The sequence below is a fragment of the Dryobates pubescens genome, chromosome Z (genome assembly GCF_014839835.1).
Source record: "Dryobates pubescens isolate bDryPub1 chromosome Z, bDryPub1.pri, whole genome shotgun sequence".
In the NCBI taxonomy this organism is placed as follows: Eukaryota; Metazoa; Chordata; class Aves; order Piciformes; family Picidae; genus Dryobates; species Dryobates pubescens.
In genome coordinates this window covers 55,142,505-55,158,442 of record NC_071657.1, presented here as the reverse complement: position 1 = coordinate 55,158,442, position 15,938 = coordinate 55,142,505, and the positions used below count along the sequence as shown (strand labels likewise).

At 40.7% G+C, this 15,938-nt stretch overlaps 1 protein-coding gene across 1 annotated transcript in view; it reads right to left on the bottom strand.

The window, feature by feature from the left end:
* GLIS3 (GLIS family zinc finger 3) overlaps nucleotides 1-15,938 on the bottom strand; it is a 177,006-nt gene that overhangs the window by 16,460 nt on the left and 144,608 nt on the right. The window contains exons 6-7 of the mRNA XM_054178226.1: nucleotides 12,217-12,358; nucleotides 6,051-6,213 (exon numbers count right to left, since the gene is read on the bottom strand). Coding sequence (XP_054034201.1) covers nucleotides 6,051-6,213; nucleotides 12,217-12,358 — 305 coding nt within the window. The remainder of the gene's footprint in view (nucleotides 1-6,050; nucleotides 6,214-12,216; nucleotides 12,359-15,938) is intronic.

Below are 15,938 nucleotides of genomic sequence, written 5' to 3'. Positions count from 1 at the left end.
TTTCTAGTACGTGCATGAATTCCGTTTGGAGCATAGTGTCAAGACTCTTCTGGATGATTTACTTCCTATTCAGTTTTCTTTAAGAATTGTGGGGGTTTGTGATGATTCGATATAAACTTCTTAAACACATGTATTATTTCAGATATGCTATACAGATTGAGGAAATAAAGACATCACTACTAAGTCATTGAGTCTCTAAAGTGTCAAATATTTCATTGTTCCAGGCAACTGATGCACTGTAGACTTAAAGATAAACTGAGAAGAGTAAGACTAAAGCATGCACCTGTTTCACAATAACAATAATAATAATAATGTAAATCAATAGCATTTTGTGATAAAAAATATCAGACTACAAAACCCCAAAAAACTACAACTACCTGGTTTGATGTCCTCTGAGTGTGAAATAGTGCTAGTTTTTTGTATAGCACTGACAGAGAAAGACTGTTATTTGCTGTCAGAGACTAAATTTCAATGCATAGGTGATCTTTTATTATTACTAATATTTCAAAAATCACAGATTATTATCCTCTGGGTTCTCAAAATTAATTTGTGAAAACTGATTCCTGAAAACCACTTTTAACCAGCCACAGCCACAGGGGAAAAAAATCCTTTAAAAGAAAAAAAAGATATTTTTTTTAATTGTTAAAAGCACAGGTTTGCAGATTTCACACTCAATTTAACATCCAAAAATCCTCCCAATAATAACGCACTACTTCGTATAGCCAGACAGGAATCCTTTTTACTAGACTCTAGCATTGTTTACAATGACTTGTGAGCTACTTCATGAATTTCTGGCTCATTTATATGGGTGACTACAGTTATCTACTTTTACTTTCCTTCTGCCTAACACAAGTCAGTGTGGGACTTGGCTCATTCCACATTTGTCCCTGAACAAATCGTAGTATGTTACTGGGTAAACTTTGTTTCTGAAACGACCAGGACCAGCTTCTAACCTCTCAGAAAGTGCCATCAAGGACTGTGGTGAAGCCCTGAAAGTGATGCAAACGGGAATCAGCCAGGTTTGCAGAAAGGTGCCCTCTCCTATGCCCTGCTGGACACAAAATCAGAGCAGGAAAGTTTCTGGAGCTATCAAGTAGCCTCTCCTTTTCCAAGAGTAGCTAGGAAATGTCATGCTGGGCAATGACTAGATTTTGAAGCAAGCAAGACAGAGATTGATGAAATCAATTAAAATGGCATACATATGGGAGGTTTATAATGACCAGAACTGGTCAGAGCTGTATGAAAAGAAGGTTTTTACTGTAGCATTTGGTTCTTCTACAAGATGTTTCTTCATATAGAATTTCAAGTGTTGTGAGCCTCCTTGATTTAATAACTGTCTGTGATGAATTGTCTGGGCATCAAAGGGCTGAATGGGTTCATTTGTAGGTGGAGTAAATAGTGAGAACAGAGTGGTACAGATGTTTTTTTTTTAATTAAAATTCCCACCAAGCAGAACTGCCACTGCAATCCTGTACAATTGAGATAGGAATCATAACTGTGGTATCAAGTTGTCACTCATCAAGCTGATTGGAAAGATGGAAAGCAAGAGAATTACCACTCAAAGCTCTGCCTGACCTGAGGCTTTCTTATAGTGCTCCCTTTTTCCCATGGGAATTTGAAAGACTCATCACCTCAGAACCCACCTTGGCTGCTGAATCAGTGGATTTCACACGGGCCCTTCTCCCAAGCCATGTGTCCTGCCAGGGACAGACCCCAGGCAGGGTGAAGTCTGGGCATGTTTAAGCAGAGAAACAATGGTTATCAGTTCTAGCCTTTGTCTGGTGGCAATTCTGACAAAAATTAGCTGGCTGTACAAAACAGCTGAGCTGCAGAGAGCGGGAGGCTCTTCTCTCTTGGGTGTTGCCCACCACATGCATGTGGATTATAAGCAGCAAAGCAGTTCAGGAGTATTTTCTGATAAACAGAGACAAAAGAGTAATTCCCACAATCAGCTAGCAGCATCGTGAATAACTGATATATTCCTAATGTCTCTGGGAAATTCCTGCCTTTGTTTAGTGGGCTAATTTACTGCTTTTGGATCTATCTCTCCCAAATACTGATCTCAAATTATTTGTAACCATTCCTATATTGTGAAGGTACTCTCAACCGAATAGTGAACGTTTATAATCTTTAATAATTTTTGTATAGAGTTATGTGGGAGGTACAGCCATATTACTAAATAATTTACATTTTTATTAATTTATCACCTCATCACCCCTTTATTCGTAACACATAGCCTCTAGGAACTCCTGTCAAGCCAGGATGCATCATACTTCGCAAACGTATTACTAACTGTGATTCACAGAACAGTGAAAAGCCACCTGGAACACCAAGTTCACCAGATAAATTCTGTTGTGGCCTCCTAAAAACTAATTAACAGGCTACTTCTTCAACAAAACCAAGGCTTGAAAAGCAAAATGTGTATGTTAGGTAATTCAATATATAAGTAAACCCCACAACACTCCTTGAATAATTTCAGGCATTTGACACTATTGATTCTGAGACAGTGAGTGGCACGTGCTAATTATGAAGACAATTTTTATTTTATTAGATTTTTTTTTTCAGCTTCCTTGAATGCTCATATCTTCTTTTATTACAAAAATAAGTGAAAAGGAAGGCATGTAAATATTCCCTTTAATGCATACACATTTGGGTACTACTATCAGGTACCTTCACTGACTAGTTGGCAGTATTTCTTACTGGGGAAGCACTGCAAGTTAGTATCAAAGAGCTGGAACAACCAAAAAGTAAATCTGCTTTCCTTTGAGAATTTAAGTTGCTTCTTGGATCCAAACTTTTTTACCTGACTTGCACTCTGTGTACATTGAGTTTTTGTACACAGAATGAAAGTATTGAAAGTATTGTAAGAGGTGTCTCATGTTTGGTTGTTTCTCACATTAAAAAGGCTTGGTCGAGACCACACTCTCCCTTCCATCACCTATGCGGAAAAAGCTGCACAAGAATCTCTCAAATTTATTTCCTCTACCCCATAGTACCTGTATAATTAGGGAAACTGCTTATTTCCTTCTGCTTCTGCCACTCAAAAAGCTGAGTCTCCTGTCCAAAGGAATAGATGACCTGCTCTTTATTCATCAAAGTGGCCAGGCCAGCTTGGATCAGCTTCAGTTCAACAAATGCAGGCTATCACAGAGGAGAGTACTGGGCAGCCAGTCCTTCTTCTGGAATGACCCAAGGCATGCACAAGTGTATCAGGGACCACCTACCAGGGGGAAAACAAATTCCTTGCTTGCACCCTTAAATCCTGAAGTCCTCTCAAATGACAAGATTGGGATAAATAGGGTGATTCATTCCTTTAAAAGACACCGTCTCTGGCACTTTATATACAGAAGTGTTGGTTTATTTAGTCTACATTTATACAGCTATCATCACACCAATGATGTGGTGTAAACAACAGCCTACTCGCAGGGCACTGGGCAAGTGGACTATATTACATTCAAAATGCAAATGCTGCACTTGTTTTTCTCTGAAACATTTCCCTTAATTAGTACTGTATGCTATGCAATCAAGCCAACACTGATGATGGTTTTTTTTCCATTTCTGAATTTACATTGCCACTTAAATGAAGATACTAGAACCTTATCACTTAATCCAAAGTAGCTTCACATGTGGGATTAGCACTTTAAGCCTTTTTAGAGAGAGTGCATACAGTTAAGTAAGGAGTGTGTCACACTAAGCTATTATTATTATTGATATAGGTATTGATGTTGTTGTTGCTGCTGCTGTTGTTGTTGCTAGTGGTATCATAGAATCATAGACTCATAAGATGCATTGGGTTGGAAGGGACATTTAAAGGTCTAGTACAACCCCCCTGTAGTAAACAGAAACATCCCCAACCAGATCAGGTTGCTCAGAGTCCCATCAAGTCTGACTTTGAATGTCTCTGGGGATGGAGCCTCCACCACCTTCCTGGGCAACTTGTTCCAGTGTTCCACCACCCTCACAGTAAAGAAATTCTTTATAATCTATAATCTGTATCTACCTTTCTGTAGTATAAAACCATTTCCCCTTGTCCTATTGCTACATGCCCTTCTAACAGTCCCTTCTGAACTTTCTTGTAGGCCCTCTTCAGGTATTGGAAAGCTGCTATAAGGTGTCCCTGAAGTCTTCTCTTCTCCAGGCTGAACAACCCCAACTCTCCAAGCCTGTTTCCATAGGAGACGTGTTCCAGCCCTCTGATCATTTTTTGTAGCACTCCCCTGGACCCAATCCATCAGGTCCATGTCCCTCTTGTATTGAGGGTCCCAGAGTCCTACAAGTAAGGTCTCACCAGAGCAGACTGGTAGAGTCACCTCTCTCAGTCTGCTGGCCACACTTCTTTTCATGCAGGCAAGGATGCAATTTCTTCTGGGCTGCAGGTGCACGCTGTTGACCTATATCCAGCTTTTCACTCACCTGTACCTCCAAGCTCTTTTCTGCTTGGGCTGTTCTCTATCACATTATCCCCCAGCCTGTACTGATAGTGAGTATTGCCCTGACCCAGGTGCAGGATTTTGTACACATTCAAGGATGTAACAAATTAAGTTATACTCTAAATGTGTCTGCTGTAGCCTTACGCCAGTGACTGCCTCAGAAAGGGCTCATGAGAAGATCACTGGTTTTCATGATGAAATTTGTACCTGTAATAACCTTCGATCTGTTCCTGCCTGTCACCTTGTGGTCTCATGATTGTTGGATATGGATATTGGTCAGTTCACACACTGGAAAGACAACTACACTAGCATGGAAAAGCCTCTGTGTCTGACCAAAAGCATGGGAAGCCTCAGATCCTGCACAAAGGACCAGAGTCAGGGATAAAGGTCAGGACTATGTAGCCAGGAGAGGGGAGGAAGGACCGAACATGAGCTCAAATCATCATGAAATTGTATGTTTCATCTCAACAACTTTCTGTGGCTCCAGAACTGTCTGAATGCACATGTGCAGTTTAAAATCAAAAGTCTTTTCACTATCAGTTCCCAAACCCATCATATTCTTCCATCTTCCTGACACAAGGCAGAGTGAGTGCTGCTTTCCTCCAAAGAAATTACGCTCATTTATCAGTAACTGAAATTTAGTGAATGCTCTTATCAGGTTTAAAATTGGATACTTTGTCTTCTCCAAATTACTGGCAATTCTGTCACTCAAGGAAATGAAATAGATCAATGAAATACAGCAACTTATCACTTGGAGCACCAAAAAATGCATAAACAAAAAATGTTTAAATATCCATATATGCATACAATAAGAATTCAGTATTTTGTGCGATGGTTTATCTTCCTGACTTTTCCACTGAAAATCTATTTGCTTAGGCCTCTTTATTCTTGTGAGTTGGTAGACATCTGGTTCAGTAAACTAAGTGGAAATCTATAATCCCATACATTATATAAATAATTGGTAACATTGCTGAAAATGTTTTAGTGTGTCTAAACACAAAAATGAAACTATTTCCAAGCAATCTGCTTCACAACACTGAAATATCTAAGAGAATGGAAACAGCATAGGTGAAGGGGTTTGTACCCAGCTAGCAGAAATCCTGACTATAAATCAAGATATCCAAAGAATTAACTTTTTTTCATTTCTATTGATTTTAATAAAAGGAAAACAAAAGCACCACACACCCCCCACCCCCCCAGCCAGATTCCTGAAGAAATACTTAATATTGAGAGAATAGTGACAGAATATGACTCTCCTACCACAAGTAAACAGAAACATGAATCTCAAGGTTCTCTTCCTGTAAGGTATGGGTGGGATCCTCTGAAGTTTGATGTCCCCGCCAATATGACTTTCCTTGCTCAGGCCATTAGTGGAGATCAAGAGTGGACTGGAGGAAGCTACTGAAAGAGACATGGATAGAAAACCTCTCTGCCCAGGCTATGAATGGAGGCCCTTTTAACTCTCCTTCCCCATGTAAACCCGTATCTGTAGCAGTTGTTATCTGAGGGCTGCCACCAGTGACTTTTGACACACTAACAATTCAGTTTCCACCTGTCCTAGAAGATCTGAAGGCAGTCCTGCCCCAGGCTGAGCATGGGAAAAGCAGGGGCTGGTCTTACCTCTCTGAGTCCGCAGCTGAGAGAAAAGGTAACTGAGGGGGAGGTTGGAGAGGACTACCCTGTATGTTATGTCCTGGGGAGGGGTGGCTGCTGGGGTGAGACAAGGACACTGCCCCAACTGCTGTTCCACTTCGACTTGTCTGTGTGCTGGGGAACACGGCCACTGAAAGCAGAAGGAGAGAAATGACCCTCATCAGGCAGGTGGTATCATAGATAATTGACCAAATACTGATGGATTAACACCTCCCCTAAAGCTATAGTGACAATTCTTGACGACTATCTAGCTTTTCTCAAGTGTTGCTTTCTGTCTGAAGGGAAGAAAAAGCCATCTATATTATCTTTAATGCTCCCAAATTCCACTTTAATAAAACGAGGGATGTTTTAGATGTGGGAATATTGTCTGAAGAAGGCTGCAAATCTTCTCTAGCTTCTTGTTGAAGAGGTGGTGCCAAATATCTTCATATATATATATATATACACACACACACGCACATTTAGGCTTAGTGAACAGAAAGCACAGTTTTGTAAATAGTTACTTTCCTACATTTCCCATTCATTTGCACAACCCCCAGATTTCTTGAACAGGTCAATACAAACTCAAATATTGCTATTATTACCCTCAGATTTCCCAGTAATAAATACAAAAAAAATTAAATTAGCATTAACAATTTAATGATTTTCTATGAGGTTGCTCTCATATACATTTCAAATAAGGAAAGGCTCTGATTTTTGGTTTTATGTTTTTTAAACAAAATCAATACAGGAGTCCCTCTGAATGTCTTAATTAGATTACCCAAAATCCTGTAATTTCATTTTCAGAATTTCCTTAAGTCAGGCAGTCAGAAGGTAGGAAGTTGATTATCAAATCCCTCTGAAAATCCAGTTACTAAATTATTTTTAGTGACATCTGTGTCAGGTAGCTTGTGTTGATGTTGCATGTCAGCATTTTTTATGAGCCCTGAGAGTGACTTAGATAGGCTGTCTACAACATGAAAATGATTGGTCACTGGTTGGTTGTAACAGTTCCTCTAGAAAAAAAGTATTGTTTATGCCTAGGTAGCAGAACACAATTCTACCTATAAAACTCATGTTATATTAGTGAATATGTGGGATTATATTTTATTGATACAAGTCCTAGAATTTAAACCTGTTACCCAAAGGGCACTGTCACTAGTAAAAGAGCTTCCTAGGCTAAAACATCTTCATAGATGCTGAAGTCCTAGCAGAATAAAAATTAGGAGCAACACCACCATGGATTTGTCTCGAAGAAAATGATTTCTCAGGCCACAATTTTGAGCTTTGCTACCCAAGAACAAAAGGGTGAAAAGACTACCTTATCTCCAAGTCCTCAGCCTATTTCTGGAAAGCCACTATTCATCCTCACAACTCAGCCTTCTGATATACTACATATATGCCAGGCTAGGCTAGAGTTAAGGTCAGGAGTTTAAAGAGCAGTCCTGGACATCCTTCAGCTTCTGAAAATGACAGACCATGCAAGATGAGAAATAGGAAACCACTTTCTGAATAAAAACATCTGATAAAGGTGCTGTGGAGGTTACGTCACTGTTTAGTGGAAGCTGACATGAGCCACATTGGTGGGCAAAGCTGGAGAAGGTGAGACTGCTCTACCACAAGTCCAAGAGGAACAACAAAAATGCCTGCAGTTACCATCAGCACTAGTTTCAATTATTTGCTAATTTTTATAAGGACCAGAGCTTCCTAAGTACAAACTAAGTAACAGCAGACCTCTGATAGTAGAAGACATGCCAAACTTTAAGAGAGGTACAGAGAACACAGATCCCACAGGGAGATGAGGCAGCAGAGCAACTCACTAAGAAAGTGCTGAGGAAGACCTCTCCTCTGAGAAGGGAAGGTAGCTTTTGTGTTGTTTTGTTGGGGGGTTTTATTGTTGTTGTTGGTTTTGTGTGCTTTGGGGGTTTGCTGGGGTTTTTTGCTTGTTCGGGTTGTTTTTTTTTAATTTTTACTTTTATTTTTTCATTTTGCTCATAAACCCCAAAAAATCACTCTCCCCACACCCATCTTTCAGAGTAACATCAAGACAAAAGCAGTGGGAAAACAAAAGAATAACCTTTTGGATTGATTATTTTATACTTAGGTGCAGCACAGAAGAAAATACTGAAAAACAAGCAGACATTTTGGCAGAATAAATAAAATGGTATCTTGCAAAGGAAACCCCTGATTATCTAAATAAACAGAGATAATTTACTTCTTGGAAAAAAAACTATGTTAACTTGCATTTTTCCACGAGAAAAACATCAAAATGTGTTAGAAAATACAATGACTTAGTTTTGTAGTACTGTGATCTTTGAGCCTTAATAAAGAATTCTTCAAGGTTGTGGTTGATTAGGAGCAAAAGGGCTGGACTATGACTGTGTTTCAGGCATAAGTTAGCAAGGGTTGTTTTCCCCTGTCATAACTGTTCTCTGCCACAACCAGGATAAGGATTTCAGGCAAACATTTTCTAAGTTGTGCTTGCACATTTTCAGGTGGTCCAGGTGACAAGGAGCAGCAGAGGTTCCCACATTACTGCATAAGAGCTGAGGACTGCCCCTGGGAAAATGTTATCTGCAGCCAGGCATGGGCAGTCACCAATCCTTTCCCTGAACTACAGCAACCTAAAGTCCACTGCAATATTCATCTCTGTAGCTACTGTAGTACCTTTTGGCTAGTCTGTTTCTAATGAAGAGAGAGCACATAGTATTAAGTAAGGCTAAATATGGCAGGGACTAAAGAGGCAGACAGGTTGTTTAATAAAGAAGCACACATATGTTATGCAACAAAAAAGATGACTCCTGTATTTTACTTAATTCGCAGAATCTCAGAATGCTAGGGGTTGGAAGCAATCTTGAAAAATCACCTAGTCCAACCACACTGCCAAAGCAGGATAAATGTTTGCAGATTCAGCAGTACACAGAAAGAGTGATGACTGCAGGCATTGATGTACTTCATTAAGTGGATATGGATTAGCATCTAAACATCTACTTTCGAGGTGAGTTCTCTTTAATATCTTTATCAATGGCCTGGATGAGGGAAATGAGTGCACCCTCAGTAAGTTTGCAGATAACACTAAACTGGTGGGACTGCTGATGTACTTGAGGTTAGGAAGGTTCTAGAGAGGGATCTAGACAGGCTGGATCCATGGGCCAAGGACTGTTGCATGAGATTCAACAAGGACAAGTGCTGGGTCCAAACTTGGGTCACAACAGCCTCATGTAATGCTACAGGCTTGGAGAAGTGACTGAAAAGCTGCCCCACAGGGAAGGACCTTGGAGGTCTTGATTGACAGCCAGCTGAATATGAACCAGCAGTGTGCTTAGGTGGCCAAGGTGGCAAAAGGCATCCTGACCCATGTCAGGAATAGTGTGACACACAGGACTGGGGAATTGATTGTCCTGTATACAGCACTGGTGAGGCCAAACCTTGAATATGGTATTCAATTTTGAAGCCCTTACTATAGGCAAGACACTGAGATGTTGGAGTGGATCCAAAAGAGGGCAATGAAGCTGCTGAAGAATATGAAGAAGAGATCTTACAAGAAACAGCCAAAGGAACTGGTGCTGTGTAGTCTGGAGAAGATTGTTCTCTACAACTACCTGAAAAGAGGTTGTAGTGAGGTGGGTGTTGGTCTCTTCTCCCAAGTGACTATTGACAGGATGAGGAAATTTCCTCAAGTTGCACCAATGGAAGTTTAGATAGGATGTTAGAAGAAACTTCTTCACTGAAAGGGTTATCAAACAGTGGAACAGACTCCTCAGGGAGGTGTTTGAATCCCCATCCCCGGAGGTGTTTAAAAGATGCATAGATGTGTTGCTAAGGGGCATGGTTGATATTGGACTTTGTATGGAGTTTTGGATTATTTGACCTCATGACCTTGAAAGACTTTTCTAACTGAAATGATTTTAAGATTCTATGACTTAATGGCACTGGAATAATGAAGTCTCTTCCTGTTTATACTAAGTAGCACAGACACATTTCAGCTCATATGTTCTAGCAGTTTCCAGTGAAGGGTACATATGTTATTTTTTTCAGAAGAGGCTCAAAGTTTTTTTCTTTATATTTAGAAAAACAAAACAAAACAAAGCAGAGGTTGCTTGCTGAGAAGTTTGAAGGGTGGCTTCTCTAAGGCAAGAACTTAAGCTTCCACACATTTGGTTTTTCTCTCCCTGGGGCATGAATAATTATCATGTTGCCATTTCAATAATTCTCTCCCTTCTGGAATTCTCAGTCATTCACATTGTAGCTAATGAAACAATTCATTTCCACTGGATTAGGTGGTTGGCAAAATGAAGCAATATGGGTTCATCTATTCCTGACATAATATGCTCAGTTAACTGATGTGAAACTACACAACTGAAAAAAAAACTATGTGAAATTTGCCAAGTTATAGATACCTCTGAAAACACATAAGGGAAAGCAGTTTATTACTTACAGAGAAATTAATGCTGATAAGACTATGTTAATTAATACTATAAATATTGCTGCACTATAGGAAGCTGTGCCAAGTAAGAAAAACAAAACAAAATAAATAATATCAAAGCATGTCCATAGGTAATAGTGCTGTAAATCCCAAGTACTGAAAGACAAGACATGAATGAGATTACAAAAAGTAATTCCAGTCTTAGCAGCTGCCTGTGGCACATCAGGATTGCAGACAATTGCCAGCTAAAGGCTGGCTGGAGGTAATAGTTGGACTCATCTTTGAATCATGGCAAACCGTGAGGCAGCAATTTGTTCAAGCCACTATCAGACTAGGTTCAGATTAACTCAACAGCTAGAGTTTGACATTTAACCATAGTCTGGAAGCTAGACTGGTAAAAGAGGTGAATGTTCAACAGATTCTAGTAGCAATCTGTGAGAACGTCCTCAGTTTCTGAAAAACTGGTCTCTGCTCAGCTGACATGCAGACCCACCTAGCTTCCATCCTATCTAGGCACTTAAAAGGAAAACCAAAAGCTGAGTCTTCCACTCTCTCTCAGTTTACCTGGGTAATACCAGCAGATATTTTTTTAATCTCAACATTTCTCATTATCCAACTCCCTTTTGAAGTCCAATATACAATAAACAACTATAACCAATGACATGTCAGTATAGGTTCCCTGGCCAAAATCAGATTTAAAATCCAGAGTTTCCTTTGGGTTTCAAATAAGAGATGCCAAACTCAGACTAAGGCATTTAAAAGTTAACAACATATGAGTAATACCAAGTATTTTAAAAATGAGGACACATTCAATCACAGTTTTCTACTTCCTGATTTTTTTACATATAAACCTACTTCACCATAATCCAGTGTACAGCTCACACCAGCCTTAACAAAAACATGTCGTAGAACTGACAGGCTGAACAAGCCCCTCACTAAAATACAACCATTTATTGAAGTGACTGCTTCATATATCATTTTCTGCACATATCTTTCAGCCACATCTCTCACTTGCTACATCTGGCTCTCTATAAAAAAGTTAAAAGCAGATGTCTTTACAACTAACAAAATACTGCATTAAAAAACTGTTAACATCCTGCCTATCATGGTCTTGAGCATTGAGATGTATTATCACCCATAACCGATCAAATGTTTCAAATTTTGCTAAAATGTGAGTAACAGTTGTATATTTAGCTGGATTTGACAGAGTTGGGTATTTTAACATGAAAATCTCAGTTACTTAATTAAATAGGATTATTACACTTATACCATAGTTTTGTTTAGTGGCATATTTAGAACCATAACATGAGAGTTTATAATGCGCTCTTTAAGTCAATTAATGCAGATCTGTTAGAAAACTGACATGTGACCCATGAATAAGGAAGAGGAAAAAAATACTATTTTGATTTAAAATGAGGCTTAATGAATTTAAGAAGTCTACAAGGAATGGCAGAAGTGAATTACTAGCAGAAGTCAAATGTTTACAGAGGGAAAATACTGGGGTTTGTTGCAGTAGGTTTATTCATGGGTAAGACACATTTGTTCTGCCTCCCTTCCAAAAACATGCAAAATTCTGGTTTTATATTTCTTTTCAGACTCTGTCCTTCTCATAAGATAGATAATGGATTTCAGAGTACATCTTACTTTGCAAAATCATCCCCAGTCTTAAGTAAGCAGTAATACTGCAGGCTGCTTTTCTGTTGTTTTTCTTTTGTTTTTTTTCTATACCTGGGTAAATATCATGAGCAGGGCCTGGGGAGTGTTCCATGGTGTTATCCACAGCATCATGCGGAGATGTGGCTGGCTGGAGGGGCTGAACTGCCAGACAGTCATTCAGGATGTCCTGGCCAAGCTCTGAGCAGGATTGCAACTGAAACATGAGATTAAAAAAACAAGAAGTAGTTGTTATAACATGGACAAAAAAACCCAGAAGGTAACAAATCACAGAAATCCTGAAAAATTGGCCCCTATTACCTGGTGAGGGTTTATAGAAGGCCTATGGTATTATTTTCAGTGGCAATTTGAATGAGCAGAAAAATTATGTCAGGACAGGCCTGGGAGTAAACTTACTGTCCTTTACTGCAGGGTATGTACTCATGTGTTTACTCATATTACAGGTTTGCTTGCTCGGTCGTCCCTACACTCACACACATGAGCTGCATGGCCCAGTGCTTCCTTGAACAACACTAAACATTTTTGACAACCAACAATAAAAATTTATGCCTGATAATTGTCCTAATTCTTGCCTCTGGAGGCTACAGACATCCTGGGGGGAAAAAAGCAATGCAGACAGAAAAGGACTACTCAGTAACCTTTGTTTCCAGGGAGTCATCTGGCCAGGATTTAGAATAGAATAGAATAGAATAGAATAGAATAGAATAGAATAGAATAGAATAGAATAGAATAGAATAGAATAGAATAGAATAGAATAAACTAGGTTGGAAGAGACCTTCAAGATCATCATGTCCAACCTATCATCCAACATCACCTAATCAACTGAACCATGGAACCAAGCATCCTGTCAAGCCTGGTCCTGAACACCCCCAGTGACGGCGACCCCACCACCTCCTCGGGCAGCCCATTCCAGTGGGCAATCACTGAATTTCTTCAGAGCCATAGCATTCATTATTTTCCTGTCTATCACAGCTTTCAGGTATGTGTGCATGCTATTTCCACCTGCTCTTACCTTTTGTTTCAATTAAATGTTTGGCCAGAAAGCAATAAAAATCAAGCTAAACTAGCCTACCTACACATTAGGGATGGTAGGTTCCATACAAGAAAGAGCTGCCAGTGTTCCTCAGAAAGTTTTACTACAAATATAAGTTTTCAAATACAAAAATGTCATTCATCTTTGAGACCTAGTGTAAACAGGAAGAATATACCCAAAATGTTTTTCAGCCTTTGCACTAAAATTCAGGTGGAACCTACACACTCAGCTAACTTTTGCAAAATTCAAAGCAAGAAAAAACCACATTATTGTGAAGCAATACCATGAGAGGAAAGAATAATGACACTGAAGTGAATGATACATTTCTTTTACACAATCAGAGAGGTTTCATTTGATTGTAATTATTCTAATATGAGGAAGAGTTTGGTGGAACACCAAGAACACCATTTTACAAGAGAATATTGCAGCTGGGACAAATCTGAAAGGAAACTTTCAACGAAAAAAATCAAACTGAGAATCCTGCTTTAAAGAAGAGAAGTACAGTTTGAGGGAGCTGTCTGGTTAAGTGGGCAGAAAAGGCCTGCTTGATCATAGTTCTATTGAAAGCTGAGTAGATGCTGCTTGCTATATATATTTAGGAAGTGATGTGTTTTAACACAGAAGGCTCCTAAGGATGCTCCTTGTTGTGACATCTGCACTCCTGGAGATGTTCACATTTTCACAAATTTTACTTATTGCTCTCTACAACTACCTGAAGGGGGATTGTAGTCAGGCAGAGGTTGGTCTCTTCTCCCAGGCAACCAGTACCAGAACAAGAGGACACAGTCTCAGGCTGCATCAGGGGAGGTTTAGGCTGGAGGTTAGGAGGAAGTTTTACACAGAGAGAGTGATTGCCCACGGGAATGGGCTGCCTGAGGAGGTGGTGGGGTCGCCGTCGCTGGGGGTGTTCAGGGCGAGGCTTGACAGGATGCTTGGTTGCATGGTTTAGTTGATTGGGTGGTGTTGGATGGTAGGTTGGACATGATGATCTTGAAGGTCTCTTCCAACCTGGTCTCGTCTCGTCTCTTCTCTTCTCTTCTCTTCTCTTCTCTTCTCTTCTCTTCTCTTCTCTTCTCTTCTCTTCTCTTCTCTTCTCTTCTCTTCTCTTCTCTTCTCTTCTCTTCTCTTCTCTTCTCTTCTCTTCTCTTCTCTTCTCTTCTCTTCTCTTCTCTTCTCTTCTCTTCTCTTCTCTTCTTCCTGTCACACTGTAGTCAGAACTGGAAGGCACCCATACAGATGCCCGCACACGTGCGCACACACACACACACACAACTTCTCCGACTTGCACCAGATTGTATCGAATCTGAACATGTGCATACTGTCTTGCAAAAATGCTATCTACATTATAACTATGAACCTCCCTATTTCATCCTACTTTTTTGCATTTATAAAAGGCTTGTGGCTGGTTTTCATGTGAACAGCAATCTAAATGCTAAGCTGAGCCTTCAAATGACAGGAAAATATCTTTAGGTTGTGCCAGACTTATGTGGGAATATAGTTAGTGTAAGAAATCACTTGTACTGTGTCAAGGCCCTGTTTCAGGGGCCATTTGTGATGCATGAACCCTCTTGCTGCTTCACAACAGAATTCCAAAATACCAGAGCAGATAGAATAGCCTTTATTACAGGATTGCCAGAATCTCAGAAGAGTGGGTGTGTCTGTTGCCCAAAGTAGCTCATTATATATATTATATATAATATATTTTCTGAAAGGAGGAGCCAGGGAATTACAGACCTGATGTCAGTGCCAGGCAAGATTATGGAACAGGTCATCTTGAGTTCAATCACACAGCACTTACAGGACGGCCAAGGGATCAGGCACAGCCAGCATGGACTTAGGAAGGGCAGGTCCTGCCTGACCAACCTGATCTCCTTCTATGATCAGGTGACTGCCTGGTGGATGTGGAGCAGGCTGTGGATGTAGTCTACCTGGACTTCAGCAAGGCCTTTGACACTATCCCCCATGGCAGACTCCTGGCCAAGCTGTCAGCCCATGGCTTGGATGGGAGCACACTGCGATGGGTTAGGAACTGGCTGGAGGGCCAAGCCCAGAGAGTGGTGGTGAATGGTGCCACATCCAGCTGGCAGCCAGTCACTAGTGGTGTGCCCCAGGGATCAGTGCTGGGCCCTATCCTGTTCACTATCTTTATTGATGATCTGGATGAGGGCATTGAGTCCATCATCAGTAAATTTGCAGATGACACCAAGTTGGGGGCAGGTGTTGATCTGTTAGAGGGTAGGAGAGGCTCTGCAGAGGGACCTTGACAGGGTGGACAGATAGGCAGATAGGCAGAGTCCAAGGGCATGAGATTTAACACATCTAAGTGCCAGGTTCTACACATTGGCCACAACAACCCCATGCAGAGCTACAGGCTGGGGTCAGAGTGGCCAGAGAGCAGCCAGGCAGAAAGGGACCTGGGGGTACTGGTTGACAGTAGGCTGAACATGAGCCAGCAGTGTTCCCAGGTAGCCAAGAAGATAATGGCATCCTGGCTTGTATCAGGAATGGTGTGGCCAGCAGGAGCAGGGAGGTCATTCTGCAGTGTACTCAGCAGTGGTTAGGCCACACCTTGAGTCCTGTATCCAGTTCTGGGCCCCTCAGTTTAGGAAAGATGTTGAGTTGCTGGAATGTGTCCAGAGAAGGGCAACAAAGCTGGTGAGGGTTTGGAGCACAAGCCCTATGAGGAGAGGCTGAGGGAGCTGGGGTTGCTTAGCCTGGAGAAGAGGAGGCTCAGAGGAGACCT